The sequence below is a fragment of the Anneissia japonica genome, unplaced genomic scaffold (assembly GCF_011630105.1).
Source record: "Anneissia japonica isolate Jap-2015-1 unplaced genomic scaffold, ASM1163010v1 scaffold287868_len458714_cov195, whole genome shotgun sequence".
NCBI lineage: Eukaryota > Metazoa > Echinodermata > Crinoidea > Comatulida > Comatulidae > Anneissia > Anneissia japonica.
Window position 1 is genome coordinate 153,999 of NW_022698322.1, and position 17,329 is coordinate 171,327.

General features: G+C 34.6%; 3 protein-coding genes across 3 annotated transcripts in view; 1 reads left to right on the forward strand and 2 right to left on the reverse strand.

The window, feature by feature from the left end:
* Nucleotides 1-10,936, forward strand: part of LOC117102494 (AP-1 complex subunit beta-1-like) — a 14,452-nt gene extending 3,516 nt beyond the window's left edge. The window contains exons 7-18 of the mRNA XM_033242777.1: nt 1,919-2,073; nt 2,182-2,398; nt 2,736-2,914; nt 3,473-3,674; nt 4,040-4,302; nt 4,861-5,071; nt 5,362-5,484; nt 6,427-6,572; nt 7,063-7,277; nt 9,234-9,320; nt 9,486-9,640; nt 10,020-10,936. Of these exons, the coding sequence (XP_033098668.1) occupies nt 1,919-2,073; nt 2,182-2,398; nt 2,736-2,914; nt 3,473-3,674; nt 4,040-4,302; nt 4,861-5,071; nt 5,362-5,484; nt 6,427-6,572; nt 7,063-7,277; nt 9,234-9,320; nt 9,486-9,640; nt 10,020-10,094 (2,028 nt within the window). The 3' untranslated portion in view covers nt 10,095-10,936. The remainder of the gene's footprint in view (nt 1-1,918; nt 2,074-2,181; nt 2,399-2,735; nt 2,915-3,472; nt 3,675-4,039; nt 4,303-4,860; nt 5,072-5,361; nt 5,485-6,426; nt 6,573-7,062; nt 7,278-9,233; nt 9,321-9,485; nt 9,641-10,019) is intronic.
* An 899-nt stretch (nt 10,937-11,835) lies between these two features.
* Nucleotides 11,836-15,268, reverse strand: LOC117102488. Its single transcript, XM_033242768.1, has 4 exons — nt 13,860-15,268; nt 13,004-13,364; nt 12,472-12,530; nt 11,836-11,879 (listed from the first exon to the last, which is right to left on the reverse strand). Exons 2-4 carry the CDS (start codon nt 13,351-13,353, stop codon nt 11,836-11,838), a joined length of 453 nt encoding a protein of 150 aa, XP_033098659.1. The 5' UTR covers nt 13,354-13,364; nt 13,860-15,268.
* A 108-nt stretch (nt 15,269-15,376) lies between these two features.
* The window catches only part of LOC117102486, a 5,019-nt gene continuing 3,066 nt past the window's right edge, over nt 15,377-17,329 (reverse strand). The window contains exon 3 of the mRNA XM_033242767.1: nt 15,377-16,557. Within this exon, the coding sequence (XP_033098658.1) occupies nt 15,494-16,557 (1,064 nt within the window). The 3' untranslated portion in view covers nt 15,377-15,493. The remainder of the gene's footprint in view (nt 16,558-17,329) is intronic.

A 17,329-nucleotide genomic window follows, 5' to 3' on the forward strand; every position in this document is an offset into this window, starting at 1 on the left:
AAGAAGACTTATTTCCAGTGGGGTCCTTCTGGTGGTGATTGGACAGTACACCGGGAGACAATCCCCTACTCTTTTCCGAAGAGTGTACTTCGTACTTTAACGTGCACATGGGCCATAATGCACACAGGACCAACGGCTTAAATGTCTCATCCGAAAGATGGTGCACTATTGTAACTTGTATTTCAGCCGTCTTAAAAAATTCCTTGCATTCATATGTGCTTTTATCTTTTATAAATCCCAATTGCAATAAATTGATGAATCAAATTGAGCTATAATCACAGTCCATTATAATGTATTTGAGGACAATATTATCATCAACAACATTTGTGACACACTCTAGCAGGAACAGACTCTTGTCTCAAAAAATGAAAAATGAGATCTTTGTAATAACCACAAATTGAGGTGGCGCCTATCATACGCAAATCTCGCAAGGAGTTTCCGCGTAACACACTCTGCAAGCTGGACAAGCCTTATGATTGTCCACTTTAGGACTGGGCCTAGGGTCCCAACAGATCGGTCATTCTGATTTGCCGGTCATGGTGAAATGCACAGCAAAATGAATCCCAGTAGCAGGCAGGATGCAGTAGATCCAAAACATAGATCATCAAAATCAAAAATTGCAAAATATAAATCCAATAAGATCGGAAAATCCAACAAGATCTGTAATCCTTAGATGAGGTGTCACTTTCGTGTCTCAAAAAAGAATGAGGAAGTTGCATGGTGGCGGGGCTGCTTGTGATTGGTGCCAAGATTCAACTGTTCTATTATTTTTCGAGGGGTGTTCTCGTGTGAAATAAAATAGGCAATTCGTCGGTTTATCCAGGTATATTTATCCACTCACAGACTACTAACATTACCATTGATTTGTGTAATCTAGAGGTCAAAAATTAATAATTAATGCAAAAAATGTTAAAATTGGATAACAAATAGCAAAAATATGATAATTTATATTTTCGGTCTGTATTAAGATGGTCAATACATTGGAATTTAAGCTGATTTGAAGACTTTCTGATTTGGAGACAAGGGCATGGTTTTGCCAGAGTTAGTTCCATTTATCATACTATTATATTTCATTGTATTTCTAGACTTCTTGACATTTAATCAATTTTGAGTTGCTACAAAATATTTTTTCCTACACAGATGGGGACAAATCTTCATCCTCGACTCACTTGCCAACTTCAACCCTAAGGATGAGAAGGAGGCCCAGAGCATATGTGAGCGTGTGACACCACGACTGGCCCATGCCAACGCTGCTGTTGTCTTGTCATCAGTTAAGGTACTATATGCACTGTTATTCACTATGACCTAGTTATTGTTTTATCTGTAAAAATTGGTGTAGTATTTACATGGACGTTTCAATCACAATCGGTGATTTTTTTCAACTGGTCATTGTTAATTCAGATACCAAAACGTCCAGGTAAATGCCGATGTTTTTATTGTTCAATCATAAATGAAAGGTTAACAACCCTGAATTATAGGAACCAGATGATTTTTTTAAATTTTTTTTTTAAATGGTGTAGTTTTTGTTCAATGTTTGGATGATATCTATTTAAGTTTAATTCAAATATATTGGTTATAGTTTTAATTATTATTAATTTAATAATCCTATGTTTACCAACATCTCACTAATTCTCATAATTTTTATTATTGATGTTTTTTCATTTTAAAATGATATTGATATTACTATTTAAGAAATTCACTTAAATTATTTTATTTCCTTGCCAGTGTTCCATAATAGTAAAAAGGGGAAAAAGAAAAACATAATAAAAAAAAATAATAAAAAAAAAATAAATTTGTACTATTTAAAATTATTTTTAGCCCATTCGTAAAAAGCACCTTGTCAAGTATTTTATGTGTATCTAGTTGTATTGTTGATGATTATTATTTTCTTAATATCTTGATTCCTTTAAACCCATAGGTGTTAATGAAATTTATGGAATTCATGAGCCCGAGTAATGCTTACGTGAACAGTTTGATTAAGAAATTATCTCCACCATTGGTCACACTGCTGTCCGCTGAACCCGAGGTGCAGTATGTTGCCCTCCGAAACATCAATCTCATCGTCCAGAAGAGGTCAGATTATTTTTTTTTAATAATTCATATGAATGAGATTTATACATCATTGTTTTATGTTTCAAGTTTTTATGCTTGCTTTTCATGTGTTTGTTTTCTTTTATATAGACCTGAGATTCTGAAACAAGAGATGAAAGTGTTCTTTGTGAAGTATAATGATCCGATCTATGTGAAACTAGAGAAGCTTGACATCATGATCCGTCTTGCCACTGAAGGAAACATCGCGCAGGTCCTTGCAGAGTTGAAAGAGTATGCCACGGAAGTTGATGTGGACTTTGTGAGGAAGTCTGTCCGTGCCATTGGACGTTGTGCCATCAAGGTTGATGTGAGTGCAACCTTCAACCAATTTGTGGTGTTGTTAGATTTCTGTGACTATTAGGCAATTAGTGTATAGTTTTGAAAACTGTTCCCTTTAGTGCATGTAAAAATTGCCTTCTCGGAGAAAGAAAAATAACATTGAATGTAAAGTGGTGATGCCTTGATTATATATCTTTTTTTCTTTTATCTCTGTCAACTACTAAACAATTTGTTATCAGGGCTTATGCTTAAAATATGTTTGTATTAAGTGTTATGTCAGAACTCTGCCAGATGTATCAATTTATCTGTTAATTAATATTTCAAAAGTTGTTTGTATTATTTTCCAATGTATCAATTGATTGCAGACATCTGCTGAGCGTTGTGTTAGCACTCTGCTGGATCTGATCCAAACCAAAGTGAACTACGTGGTGCAAGAGGCCATCGTGGTAATCAAGGACATCTTCCGAAAATATCCAAACAAGTATGAGAGCATCATTGCCACGTTGTGCGAGAACCTAGACACCCTGGATGAGCCAGAAGCAAGGTAAGTCACACAAGGAGGGTCACTGGAGCTGACATTGGTCTATATGCTGAGAGTTGCAACAATTTCCAAGTTGATGTCAGTTTGTTAAAAATAATATGTATGGATTTATAGGGCGTATAATGCATAAAGCCTCTATGCGCTAAACACTTGGTTCCATTGAGCTGGTCCTAGTACATTGTGGCATTCAAGTTCTAGTTACCATGAAGGTAGTACGGCGTAGCATGGCATAAATATGTTACGCTCTATGGAAATAAAATGCCGTCAACCTGGAAGTTGTCACTCCCCTCAGTATATGGGCACTGAAGTCAACACTAAACTGTCTGGGAGTTACCAATCTTTAGATCTTTATTTTATGTATTGCTATTCTTGAAGATTGTATATGTATATGTTATGAGTAAAATATGCTTTAGAGAAACCATCCTACAAGCTTAATTGTTATATTTCAATGTTAGCTGATCTGGACCTGCTTTAAATCAAGGTTGACACTTAACTTATATAGGATTTTGGTCTCAATTTAAGCATGTACATGAACTCGAAAAATATCCTTATTTCTGGTAGAGCCTCTATGATTTGGATTATTGGTGAGTACGCCGAGCGTATTGAGAATGCAGATGAACTCCTGGAGAGCTTCCTGGAAGGATTCCATGACGAGAACACCCAGGTCCAACTGCAACTTCTGACAGCCATTGTCAAACTGTTCTTGAAGCGTCCTCAGGACACTCAGGAACTGGTGCAGCAGGTGCTTAGTCTGGCCACACAGGTAAGTAAACGGGGGAATGGGGGTGGGGAAGGTTTTTATTTGCAAGCAGATTATTGAAGAGCATTTTGTGAGGATATTTTTGATGGTAAACAGGGGAGGTTTCTGGCATCATTTAAGAGCGTAAGTGTATTCTATATTTTACTTACGGAATTGTGTGATGACCTCTTTCTACCAGATTATATAGTATTTTGGGGGAAGGGGAGAGAGGGGGAGGTACTTGCAAGCTGATTATGGAAAGAGTATTTGGTGATGCTATCTTTTTTGTTACACTCTATTTATATAATTTACAATGCCAGTCCTTAATGTTAAAAGTCAAACAATTTTTATTCCAAATCTAGTAAAAAAACTGTACTTTCTCATTTCAGGATAGTGACAATCCTGACTTGCGTGACCGTGGTTACATCTACTGGAGGTTGCTGTCCACCGACCCAGCTGCAGCTAAGGATGTCGTCCTTGCTGAGAAGCCCCTGATCTCGGAGGAGACAGACTTGATTGAGCCCACTCTGTTGGATGAGCTTATCTGTCACATTGCCAGTCTGGCCTCTGTGTACCACAAACCCCCAAGTGCTTTCATCGAGGGAAGAACTGCTGGTGGCTATCGACGATCTCTACCGGCCAGAACACAAGGGTAAGAATTAGCATAATAATTACAAATATATTTATAAAAATAGTTATGAGAGTTTTGGTATAGGATGTTTGTACTGAGATTTAGTTATTCATAATACATTATGGTTTTTGGATCTGAATCTAAGCAGTTGAATTTAGTCATTCTTATGTTTAAGGCAGTAGTTATTCAGCTGGTAGGCTTGATTACACAGCATTTCCGTGATTATTCCTTGAGGATGCACTCCAGCCCTAACGTTAAGGATTGCGGGGTTGTGGGAGGCAATGCCAATTTCTGGAAGACTCCTATAACCTTCAGGAATCTTGGGACTCCTGGGAATGACTTGTATTTTTAGCTTAGATATTTTTTTTTGTATTGGTGACAATTATTAATAAAAGTGTATATGCAAAGCATTTAAATATGTAGCAATTGTCATCTGATAACTGAAACTTAGTAAAATATTTTATAATATAAAAATAATGTTGTTAGGATTATTTAGTATTCTTAGTAGTGGTAGTGATAATATATTAATTATGGGGAGTGCTTTGTTAAGATAATTCAACATATTTGTGTGTATTCTAGAAGTTCCGGATCAACATCACCCGAGAGTCCCGAAGCCACTCCAGTTGCTGCCCAAGCCCAACAGCCAACTGTCATCCCGCAGCCCGCTGGCCAAGCTGATCTTATCGGGGACCTGCTCAGCATGGACCTAGGCCCACCTCAACCATCAGTCAGTATGACCCAACAACCATCTGCAGGCATGGACCTTCTTGGAGGTGGCTTAGACAGCCTGGTACGAAGTTTTTTTCTTCCTATATTGTCTTTAGTTTTTACTACAAATTACCATATCTTGAATTTTGAGTTAGATTGGATGATTCAATATTTGTATGTATTAAAGTTTAATGTTTACTTTTAATTGTACTGATAATGTCTTGTAATCTGCATTTACTCAAACATTGATCTGAGTTTTATGTTGCATGCTTTTATGAAATTTTTCTGAATGAAGAATGATATAAAAAAAAAAGAAAAATTACTAATGGTTTGTGCAAATATATAACTCGTAAATTTTGAAAATCTTGACAGCTTGGCGATCCAGTTGCACCAGCAGCCTCAGCCCCAGCCGCAGGTGGAGTTGCAAGCCTGGGAGATATCTTCAGCCTCGCAGGCCCAGGCTTGATGGCAGGAGCAGTCACAACACCAAAGACAGTAAGTTATCATTTTTGTTATGCTATTAGTACCTGAATATTTTTTATCTTCGAACTATTTGAAATTATACAGATATTGAAATAATATAGGGATTCGGTGATGGGCGTCACATGACCTAACATGGGTGTTAGATGCAAGCAGTGGACTGGCACAGCGGAGGTTGCTAGGCTAGCTAAGATTTACAAAGGATTGCATAAATTTCACTAGACAATTTCACTAACACTAGAATAAGTAAATAAACACTATTTTGAACAATAGTAATGCCTTTCCTTGCCATTTATTTCTCTTGTTAACTGTGGGTGGTTGTTTTCGAAACCATAACATTACCTTTCCCTATACTATCACACTGATTGCACTGTAATGTTTTTCATAGTACACCCACCATAGGTCACATGACTGGGTGAATAAACATCGCCAAATTCCTCTATTGTATTTTATTGTTCTGAGATAAGAGTTAATTTAATAATATTAATTTTTCTGAGATTATTCCCATTGCCTCCTTTGATAACTATAACATAATAAACTATGACATTTTTAAGTTATATTATTTTTGTGTTTATTCATATTCTTCTTTTACAAAATGTGTTACACTTATTACAATTTTTTATTCCAAACTTTCATAATATAGTTAGATAAGCAATCCCTAGAACAAGATTCAAAATTACAGTATCTGATGACCTATAGAGGGCTCACTTCAATTTCACTAGAATATTACCAAAATGCTAACCCTTTAAAATCTAATTACCATCCAAATTTATTGCAATGTGTATTGGTAATAGTTGCAATGTAAGTTGCTTTGTATTGGAGGAGCAAATAAATACACTAATAACCCTTATCATTTTGCAGCACTTAGAACTATATTATTTTTATAAGTCACTGAGAATGACACATCTTTCATAATGCTTAAATACTGGCCTGATAGTGAATATTTCTAACCTTCAGGTGTGGCTATCAGCTGCTAAAGGCAAAGGGCTGGAGGTTTCCGGAGTGTTTTCCAGGCGGGGTGGTCAAGTGTATATGGACCTGACCATTTCAAACAAAGCCATGCAGCAGATGTGGGGATTTGCAATTCAACTCAATAAAAACAGGTGAGCGCTATAAAGTGCATTATTAGTCCATTTTGATGTCATCATTCAATAATGGCTCCTTTGGAGCCATTATTTCCCATTAGTGCCCTTAGAACTCTACAATAGTTAATTAGTATTGTAGATACTGTATTGTTTCAATAAAATCATAAAATGATATTGTAAAAATCTAACACAAACATCATTTTAATTGTTTTCTTCTCCTGTGCTTTAAAATTTGTCAATGATACCCCTTTTCTTCGTCATTTAAATGTCTTTTAATGCTGGTCTTGCATGTTCATCTATGCCTATTATCAGTGAAATATATCTGAATAAGGTCTAAATGATTTCTTATCTATGGTGGAACCATGAGTAGGCTAAATCCTACAGTTTTTCCTTGGATTTTCTCATGAAAATTCTCTCATATCACAATATAACTAGTATGCAATGTAAATTTGATGCTTCAAATTTGAATTTTTAGAAAATACAAATCTATTTTACTTTTCCAATCCAGCTTTGGTCTCACTCCGGCTGCTCCACTGAACATTCCCGGTGCTCTGATGCCTGGTCAAAGTTTGGATTCATCATTGGCATTGAATACAATGGGACCATCGCAACGCATGGAGCCGCTGAATAATTTACAAGTCGCTATTAAAAACAACATTGACGTGTTTTACTTCAGCTGTCTTGTTAATCTGCATGTTTTGTACACAGAGGATGGCAATATGGGTAAGATTAAACAGTTTTTAGAGAAATTTCTGAAATAGTCATATATTTTTATATTATTATATTAATTTTTAATAATGTTATTGTTTATTTTTTTATTATTATTTGTATTAATAATATTTATGATAGTTTAATATTATCACCTACATAAATTGTAATTATTATTTATTATTATTGTTATTATATTACTATTATTATTGTTATTATATTACTAATATTATTATTATTATTATTATTATTATTATTATTATTATTATTATTATATAAGTATTATATTTGTATACATGTGTATTGTTATATCAAAAGTTTTTCAACAGCATTATGTTAGTGACTTGGTGCTTGGCATAGTTGCATGAAGATTGTCTTTAAATTTGAAAAAAAAAAAAAATGATAGGACGAAATGAAAAATGTGATTGAAAAAAAAATACTTGCAGCATTCTATTGTCAAATTTTGATTCATTTTTGCTGTCCTTTATCTTCCAAAATAATTAATTGATGAAATACTAATTAATATAATTTGTGTGTTACATGTATAAGCTTCAGTTGTCATACCATGCATTTTGCTTATATGGATTGGAATGATTCTTGCTTCACCCTCCCTCTTACTCTAGCCAAAAGCAGCCCTAATGGTAAGCATACCCGACAGCCCCACCACTACCCTTCTGTTTTCGTTTGATTGTCTCTATTCTTTTTATGAACTACGTTTTTTTCTTTTTGTGAAGTGCAAATAGGTACAGTACTACCTGCTTGCATTTTATATGCTGAAATAAGTATAATAGTTTGTTTTTCAATGAAATTTGTGGTTATAGTTAAAGTAATCTCTTTATTCTATTCACTGAAAGTAAAAACTCCTACAAATTCCTCATACTAACATAGCATTAGCATTTGAAAGTCTGACAAATGTTGTTTCCTTTTGAACTAAAACTAATATTATAACCTTTCCGTTGACACCTAAATTTTTATCAGTTTCTTAATAAATGTTCCTTGTTATTGATGGCTTTTTATTTGGATTGTTTTCTACTTTCATTATTTTTTTAAGTGTGAGTCTTTGTAAGTTTCAAGAAGTTTCTTGTTTAGAATTTAGCTGAGTTTTTCAAGGATTGTTTGTTTTTGTTGATGAACTTTCATAATTGTTTGTTTTAGGTGTAAAGTTAGAATTTTCAGTTTCTTGTTTAGATATTGGTAAAATATAAAAGGGATATTTGTTATTAAAAATGTATTTTCCATTAAGTCATTGATAATTTCATCTGGTATGAACTTTATATATTACCAGTTTTATGATCTTTATATTTTTTAAATCTTAATATGTTTTTGTTATATTGAATATTCATCCAAGGGCTAGTAAGCTATCAATTACACAATTGACATAAAAAGTATGTGTAGGTCTATAAACTAAATCTGTGCTTGCATTGGATTAATTCTCACCAAGACAAAGTTTAAGTTTACCTTCGTCGAATTGTACCGCTGTTTGAATGTGAAGTAGGTCTTGCCAAGCCTGTAGCTAAATGAAAAGTAAGATTTTGCAAATGTGTTTTCAGTCTAATTGTGGATACAATTTGTGTAAAGTTTAGCCAGTCGGTGCAATATTAATCACTGTTTGCAATAGATTTCTGCTGGGGATAACCAGCCTAGTTATTCATCTTTGGCAGTGGTCGCTCGGTTAAACTTACCGTGTTGTGTGAGTAATTTAACAAAGTGGTGCTAAGTAGGCTGTTCAAACTAAATGATTGTAACTATACCGGGTACATGGTTAATTTGACTGAAAAAATGCTAATGCAAATACAGCTGTGGTCACATTACAATGCTTTGACAATCAAGTTGTTTTTTTAGCAGTAAAAACATGATAATTTATTAAGTATATATCTTTTTAATCAAAATGCATAATGTATTTTTGAATATTTTGTTTGTTTCATTATTTGTCAGTTGTTTAATCTAAATTATATGTTTTTTCTCTTGTAGATCGAAAGGTGTTCCTAGCTACCTGGAAGGACATTCCTCCCTCAAATGAAGTTAACTTTACCCTCAAGGACATACACCACTCACCAGGTAAGAATACCACACCCATGTCTTGTGATTGAACTGGGCCAATCAGGTGACAGCAGTGAAGTAGAAATGCAAATTTTCCACCTAAGGATACTCTCATTGTAAAATAATTTTGTTTTCTTTGGTTATTGAATTTAATGTAAATTGTTATTTTAAAAATTTCTATAGATGTTTTGTCGCAAAAACTAGAGGCTTCCAACGTGTTTACAGTTGCTAGACGACAGGTGGAAGGACAAGAGATGATATATCAATCAATGAAATTGACCAATGGTATTTGGATATTGACTGAGCTGAAGATGAGCCCTGGAAATCCAACTGTAGGAGTAAGTGCATGTGTTAAATTTTGCTTAAAATGTCACTGTTTAATTTTGTCAAAATTAGCCTCTCCATTTTGTGGGCATTGCATCATTTTTTTTTTTGTAATATGTATGGACTTGTCTATTTCATGAATACTTACCTGGATAAACCGACTAATTGCCTCTGTTCCAGAATCAGGACACCCCATTAAAATATAGAACAGTCCGACACAGGGTGCCTCGTATGAACCATCTACCTAACAATAGTCCTCGTTCCTTATTCGACGTTACTCGAATATGAAGCTCCCCTTTTGTGCTTTTGTGTTTTTTGTTTGATTGATTGATTGATAATGATAACTTTTACGAATTTCTAGATTCTTATGTTTCTTACTGATTGTCTTTTCAGCTGTCAATCAAATCCAGAGCTGGGGAAGTTGCAAACTGTGCCATGGAATCCTACAATGCCATTCTCCACCAATAATTCTTGAGAAGTATTCAAACAATATTGATATTATTATACTTTAGCTTGCATATATATTTTATTATTGTAAGGCAGTGCTCCTTAAACAGCGTCCAAGTCAATAAATTTGTACTTATGATAGTAGATATATTATGAGATTATAAAAGGATGTAGTACGGTAGTAATTGGTTAACAAAAGTAAAATGTAAATTAGGATCTTATAATGTTTAATCCCAAACTTTAACTTCTATATATTAGATGATGTTATATGTCATGCTTTCTCAAAAAGGTTGAAAAATTAACAGTCAAATTTACCATGTATCCTTCTATACTATCCTTTTCATTTAATTAATTTTAGAAATGAAAAAAAAAAAAGGTTTACTGATTGAACTGTTATTATGGAACTAATTATTACTTTTGTAGGCCAAGCTAAGCTTATTTTGGGAATCAACTATGGTTCAGAGTATTACACAAATTACAAATGTTAATATTCAACTTAGTAATCAAAGCCGTGTTATTATTATAATTTAATATAGTTTCATGCTATAATCATGTTATAGAAAACTCAGCGTATGTTGTAAAATTGTTGCCATACTAACAGTGATTTTCTTGGATGGACATGGTGTTAGAATTATTGACATGCACACTCACCCCTCGCCCCCCCCCCCCCCCCCTATACTTATTGTCTTTTTTCCAAGATGTGAAGCCCATGTGAATATTTAAAATAAGCATATGAAATAATTAGACAACTGGACACATTGAATTGCATGCATTATTCACTATTTATTGTGCTGCGCTATAAATGCAATGTTTGAGATAAAAATCAGTCATACTATGCATATTAAATTGTCTGTGTACCCTAATTTATCACTTTTCTTCTTTTTTTGTATTTTGAACTTGTTTATATTGCTTAAATACCAACATTGTAGCAGGTTTAATATATAAACATTTGATTTCTTAACTGAATCTACACTATTCTGTGTATAAAGTCTTAGCACTATCCATCTTCACTAAGTTTACAAGAAAAATATTCTATTATTATTTAAACTTTTCGATATCGATTTCTCTCGCCAACTTACACGAAATTAACGATACTCATCCAATAAAAAAAATAGGTGCATGTGTACACTGTCTCTAAAAGAATAACACAACTTAAATCTAGGTAAGTACAAAGTAAAGCAGATGAGAAGTGAAAGTACTCAGGACATTAAATATTTAGCTTTTGTTATGAATGCAATATGCATGAACGCATTACCAATGCTATTTATGTGGCAGATTTCCAAGAGTATTAAGCAGATATTTAATATATTCCTTCCACCATTGTGTTAGTGTAAATGAATATTACCGCGTCTGTTTTGGAAAATTGTTGCATATAATGATTCAAAATTTAATTAATCTATTTTATATTGATTCCATAAGAAGTGTTGATGTGTTTGTGCTTGTTCATGATATTCCCTAGGTAGCAGCCAGTCAGCTGCATATTCATTTGAAATTCAGGTCCAATGCCATTATTACTATGGGCCTATCTATAGTGAGCTAAAAAGCAAAACTTGAAAAGTAGATTTCATATTCCCTTGTCTGTTAATATAAGAAATTTAAGAAAATATTTATCTCCAATCAACAAGGTCTTAAAACTTAGTCCACACTATCAAATTGTATGTAAAAAAAGTCATATGGCTGTATTTGGGTGTAATATGCAGGGGTGTATCCAGGATTTTTTCTGGGTGGGTCGTGATCATAATTTTTTGTAACCTTTTCACAATTAAATAACAGCAAGATGTGATTCATGATTTGACAAACCATTTTCTTTATAAGCAAAACAGGAATTAATATGTCAAAGATACACTGAGTGAATTTGATCGAATAGATTTTTTGAAAATTAACAACAGCATTAAACAAGTTATTCTCAAGGCAAAGATAACAAATTTCATTCACAGGAGTAATTTTTTTTTTTTTTTTTTTTTTTCGCCGCAACCTGATGTTATACCGAATTTTGAGTATGTTCCCAAATACTTGCGAAAGAAAAAAAACTTGCAAGTGATTTGGGTGAAAATCGAACACACAAGCTTCAGATAAATAGCCTGGTGTCATAACCACAATACCACGAGGGTGACGCTTATCTACTAATGTTGAATCCGATTCCCAAGTAGCAGCGGGTACTGCAAATGCTATTTCAATGTTTGCGTCAGGAAAATAACATAGAGGAGTGAAAAATCCTAGGCGTGATTGAACCCAGGACCCTGGGATTGAAAAGCAAGCATCTATAACATGCACCTGCAGTTTTACTCCCTTGATTATTAAACTAGGCCTACAAATCCATCCTAATTGCTAGGAGACAAAGATAATAACCGAAATTAAAAAAAAATATTATAGTATATAAAACGTTACACTTTCTTACCCGCCGAGTTCACTCCTTTCTGTACCTTACTTGTTCGTGTCCAATTGTCCTCAGCTAAACTTTGAGTAGATAAAATGACATTTTTTAAAATTAATATGGATAAAGTTATTTTTGGAGAGGTTAACATCAGTGTAAGATCTAACCATAGTTGTATGTATAAAGTTGATCGAGATTAATTACTTGTAATACCGGGAAAGACTTCCAAAATTTCAGTTAAAATATTAGATATTAACTTATCAGATGAGTCATAACATGTCCAACACAACACACATTAAAACAGTTTTCAACCGACTTACGGACTTCTTTATTAAGAGAATAATCATGGGGTAGAAAGAGGATATAGAAATGGGAATTTTATGCATTTAATAGGCCTAATTGTTGTTGTTGTTGTTTTTTTTTTTCGTTCTAATTTTTATTTGAAAGCTTACACAAATATACATTGAAAGCACTGTAGCTTAATACTGAATGTGGCTTAAACACAGACAATACTTAAGTAGCATACATGTAAACAAGGCGAGTTTGCTTTCTGTACCTTCGCTTATATTTTATTCGGACGACAACGCAAATGATGACCACTGCCATTGCCACAACTAGGGCAGCTGCTAATGACACGGCTAAGGGCAGTGGCGTGTTGTCCTCATTACCGGTACCTTTTGATGTTATGTCTGTCGTCATTGGTCGTCCCATCGTCACCCGTTCTTCTGTTCGTGTGGATACCATAACTATTCTAGGATGAAGCGTTGATGGAAGGTACGTTGTGATAGTCGAAACCTTGACGTACGATTCACCATCTGCATTCGTGAACAGCTTGCTTGTTTGCGCATGTATCATACTAAATAGCGTGATGATGAGAATTCCAGAGAGATGCCGTGACGTCTCCATGACAGATTATTCTATGAGAGAACATAGATACATATATATACAATTTTAGAAAATTATCGGATCCGGGTGGGGTGGAGTGGCCAGGACTGACTGTTTCACCTCTCCAGCGCTCACCATTGTAAATGTCTGTTAGTGGCGAATAGTAGATACTGTAAATATAAAATTAGTTATTTTTTCTACTTGTGATTAGGGACAGATAGATGAATAGAATGACTATAACAATAGTGGGCTAATTACTATTAATTATAATAATAAAAACAATAACGATAAATAGCCTTAGCAAGAACGATATCAATAGCAATAATAATAATGATAATAACGATGATAACAATTGATTTATTACAGTATTTATTTACTTAGGCGTGCACACACTTGCGGCTTTTATATATTATTGTCCTAAGAGCAGGTGACAATCCCTTTCACAAGAAAAATAAATTTTGAACGTAAAGAAGATACTATATAAATATATTAGCTCTATAAGTTGGCATAAATTGCCTATAAGTTACCTTATTCGAGCAAACTTCACTCAGATTCCACCACCACTATAATATTATTCCTCGTTTTCCGGTGAATGTCTCAGGGTGGAGGAGGAAGTAACACAGCTACTTGTTGTGATTGGTCCAAGTTGGTCAGCACTCATTTAATTCCATAAGATCTTGTCAATCGACTGCTAATTACGAATAATCTACTAAGCCCTGTATTCTGAACTTTGAGATTGTTCTCAATAGAGTAACAAAAGTGTATTTTCTAAAGGTTAAGATTTGTCTGTGCTACGGCGAGGTGCTTTATTTAATAACCTATTTAGACTGTCTATTCTAAGGCTATTAGGTTCTTTCTTTCTTTTTTTTTTAACGATATAAGCGATAAATACAAAAACGGTAGCACAAGGCTAAATCTGTTTGTATTACAATAAAATTACAATAGAAATTGCACATATGTGCTTTTATACCACCGATCCAAAATGTTCGGTGCTAAGCAGCAAAACAATTTTCGTAGTGAAATTCATTGTGAAATAGGCATATAAAATGCCGGGCGTTTTTTTTAAACATGAAATATTGTATGTGGCCATCATTACTGAACCATTCACCCTCTACAGCCTTGTGTTAGTTCTGGGGGCTTGGTGAGTGGACTTGTTGATTGAGAAAGAAAAAAAATATCCCAAAAAATTATTTGCGAAGAATTGAAATTGAACCTAGGACCTTGAAATGACGTCACGATGGTTCGGGAAAAATCGAAGACAATTCTTAACAATTTTGAATATCCTGGGTAATGGTATGTTCAAACAATTTTTTGTTCTGCTTAAATCAGTAGTGAATATTGCGGTGTTTATTCAAAATGCACATGCTCACTCTAGCAAACCAATTACTGTATTATTAAATACTACATTTTAAGCCTGGCACAACATCGACAATGAGCAGAGTCCAGAGTCAAGAGAGCGGGGATGGTTTCGTCGGGCACCGATGATCGTATGACGCATTGTGTACCTGGCATGCTTAAGGTGGGATTTAAAGTATACCCTGTCTACAAACCATAACCACGTGAAGGTAGGGTTAACATGGCAAAAAGGCCGTTAGTGGTTACAAGAATGGTTAGAATATAATGGTATTGCTTGTTTACGTCACCATAAAAATATCCACCTAAAATTTGGAATCAAATGTTAGCCTTTTATGTTAAGATTAAGTTGGCTACTTGCAGATATGACAATGATGGCTGTCATTTTAAGATTTCCTTGACATTTTGTAGCTTCTTTGGCGTGGCATAGTAGGCCTAATATTTAAAAATAATTATTAATTCATGCTCGGAAATATTTAATGCAACATGCGCCATTTAGCCCTACTATACATGTAACTAAACTAGTATTGACAATCTATACATCGACTTGTATTCTGTAGAAAAACATTTATAATGCAAATTATACAGATGATAGTAAAATGTATATAAACGATGATAGCGCCCCTCACCTAATCATTGACCACCCCTATACTTAACCACCCCCCCCCCCCTCATTAGACACCCCATTTCAAGACTCACAAGTACGCGACTGGGTGGAAATAGCTAAATAGACATTTATAGTTTTCACTTTGGCTAATTCTTTTGTGAAAACTGATTTTCCCAACATTTATTTTCATCCGCATTGGATTTAATAAATATAACACCCAGGATCGTCTGCCACAATAGCTATGTTTTCATCGGGTTGTATAATAGATGTCCGTTTCCTATCATCAGTGTAGTCTTTAAGACTAGCATCAGATTTATTCAATGTAAAATGAAATGGTCGAGGATCGTCTGTGTCATTAGTAGGCCTATTAATATCACTAGGTTTTATATCAGGCAATTTAGATCTAAGCTTCCTGTCGTCGATTTTTTCTTCAAGTATGCTGTAGTACAATGGTCCAGGATCGTCTGCCACTGTAGCTATTTTGTCATCAGGTTGTATATTAGATATTCGTTTCCTATCATCAGTGTAGTCTTTAAGATTAGCATCAGATTTATTCAGTGTAAAATAAAATGGTCGAGGATTGTCTGTGTCATTAGCAGGCCTATTAAAGTCACTAGGTTGTATAATAGGCAATTTTGATCTCAGCTTCCTGTCGTCGATTTTTTCTTCTTCAAGTATGCTGTAGTCCTCGTCGTTAGCAACGTAATCCTCTGGTTGCTGTTGAACCCAGTGACCTGGTGCAAGCACAGGATCATCTGGATACGAGTATTCATGGTAATCCTCAAAAGAATTGTCCACTTGTTGCTGCTGAACACCTTGACCAGGTGCAAGCAAAGCATCATCTGCATACAAGTATTCATGGTAATTATCAAAAGACTCAGATATCAGGGCTTTATCATCAGAAATGTGAAAGTAAACCTCAGCATTTTGTAATGTCAGAAGTGCTACCTTGTGAGAACGAACCTCTTCAGCATCAAGGGACACCAAAGATACTGAATTAGAAGTGCCATTTCCAACGTTTTCACAAGACTCTAAAGATGAAGTAGAGCTATTTATATGCCCACGAGCTTGCGTTACATGGTCCACATTCGGGTATAAGTACCCAATACTATCTTCAAATTCTGGTTTCTGACGTCCCGTGTCTTCGGAATGAGGGAGACTCGTGCTGTTCTGCTGAAGTTGTGGTCGCACTTGTTGACGTTCAGTTGAGTTGGCCGCAATCAAACGAGAATCGTCATTGCTTCGTGAATTCTCAATACCAATTACTAGGAAATAGAATCGTATAAGCATAAGAAGCATAAGCATAAGAAAAACCTGCCGATATTTCACAAATATCATCAACATGCATGTACGCATGTGCAAACGATGGAATACAGTAGAACCCCTCCTTTTGGGACACCCCTATTCAGGGGACACCCCTATTAAGGGGACACTTTTCCGTGAAATGAGGAGCAAGATATCTTTTAACACTACGGCCGACCCCTATTAAGGGGACGGGGACACTTTCTGAGTGTGCCAAATGGTCAAATAACCCCTATTAAGGGGACACATAATTTTTTTAAATGATTGTAGGCCTATCACAACTACAGCAATCTCAAAGTAAGAAAAATTCATTCAACTTCATATTTTAACGCCTTTTGAGCAATAAACCAGAATTTTCTCCACTGAATCATTAGAATAGACGTCGGTAGGCCTACTGAATACTGTGTTACTTAATTCAGATAAGCCAATCTTGTCAATTTTGACCCTTAACCATGGGGATTTCGTTTCCTTTGTTTTTCGTGTACTTCACATGATTCTATACATACCATAACATGGACCATTAATTCAAGTCGTTACTCTATTTATGCTATATTCATCCAATAGAAAGCTCAATATTTTAAAGGAATATTTGGTCATCAACATTGCATCATGCAATAATATTGGGAACATTTTATTATTATTATTTTATTATTTATATCACTTATATGCAGCGCCACTTCTTTGTAGATAAAATTGGGTGACGAGAACCCATGCAGTGATGGTTTGATGAAACTG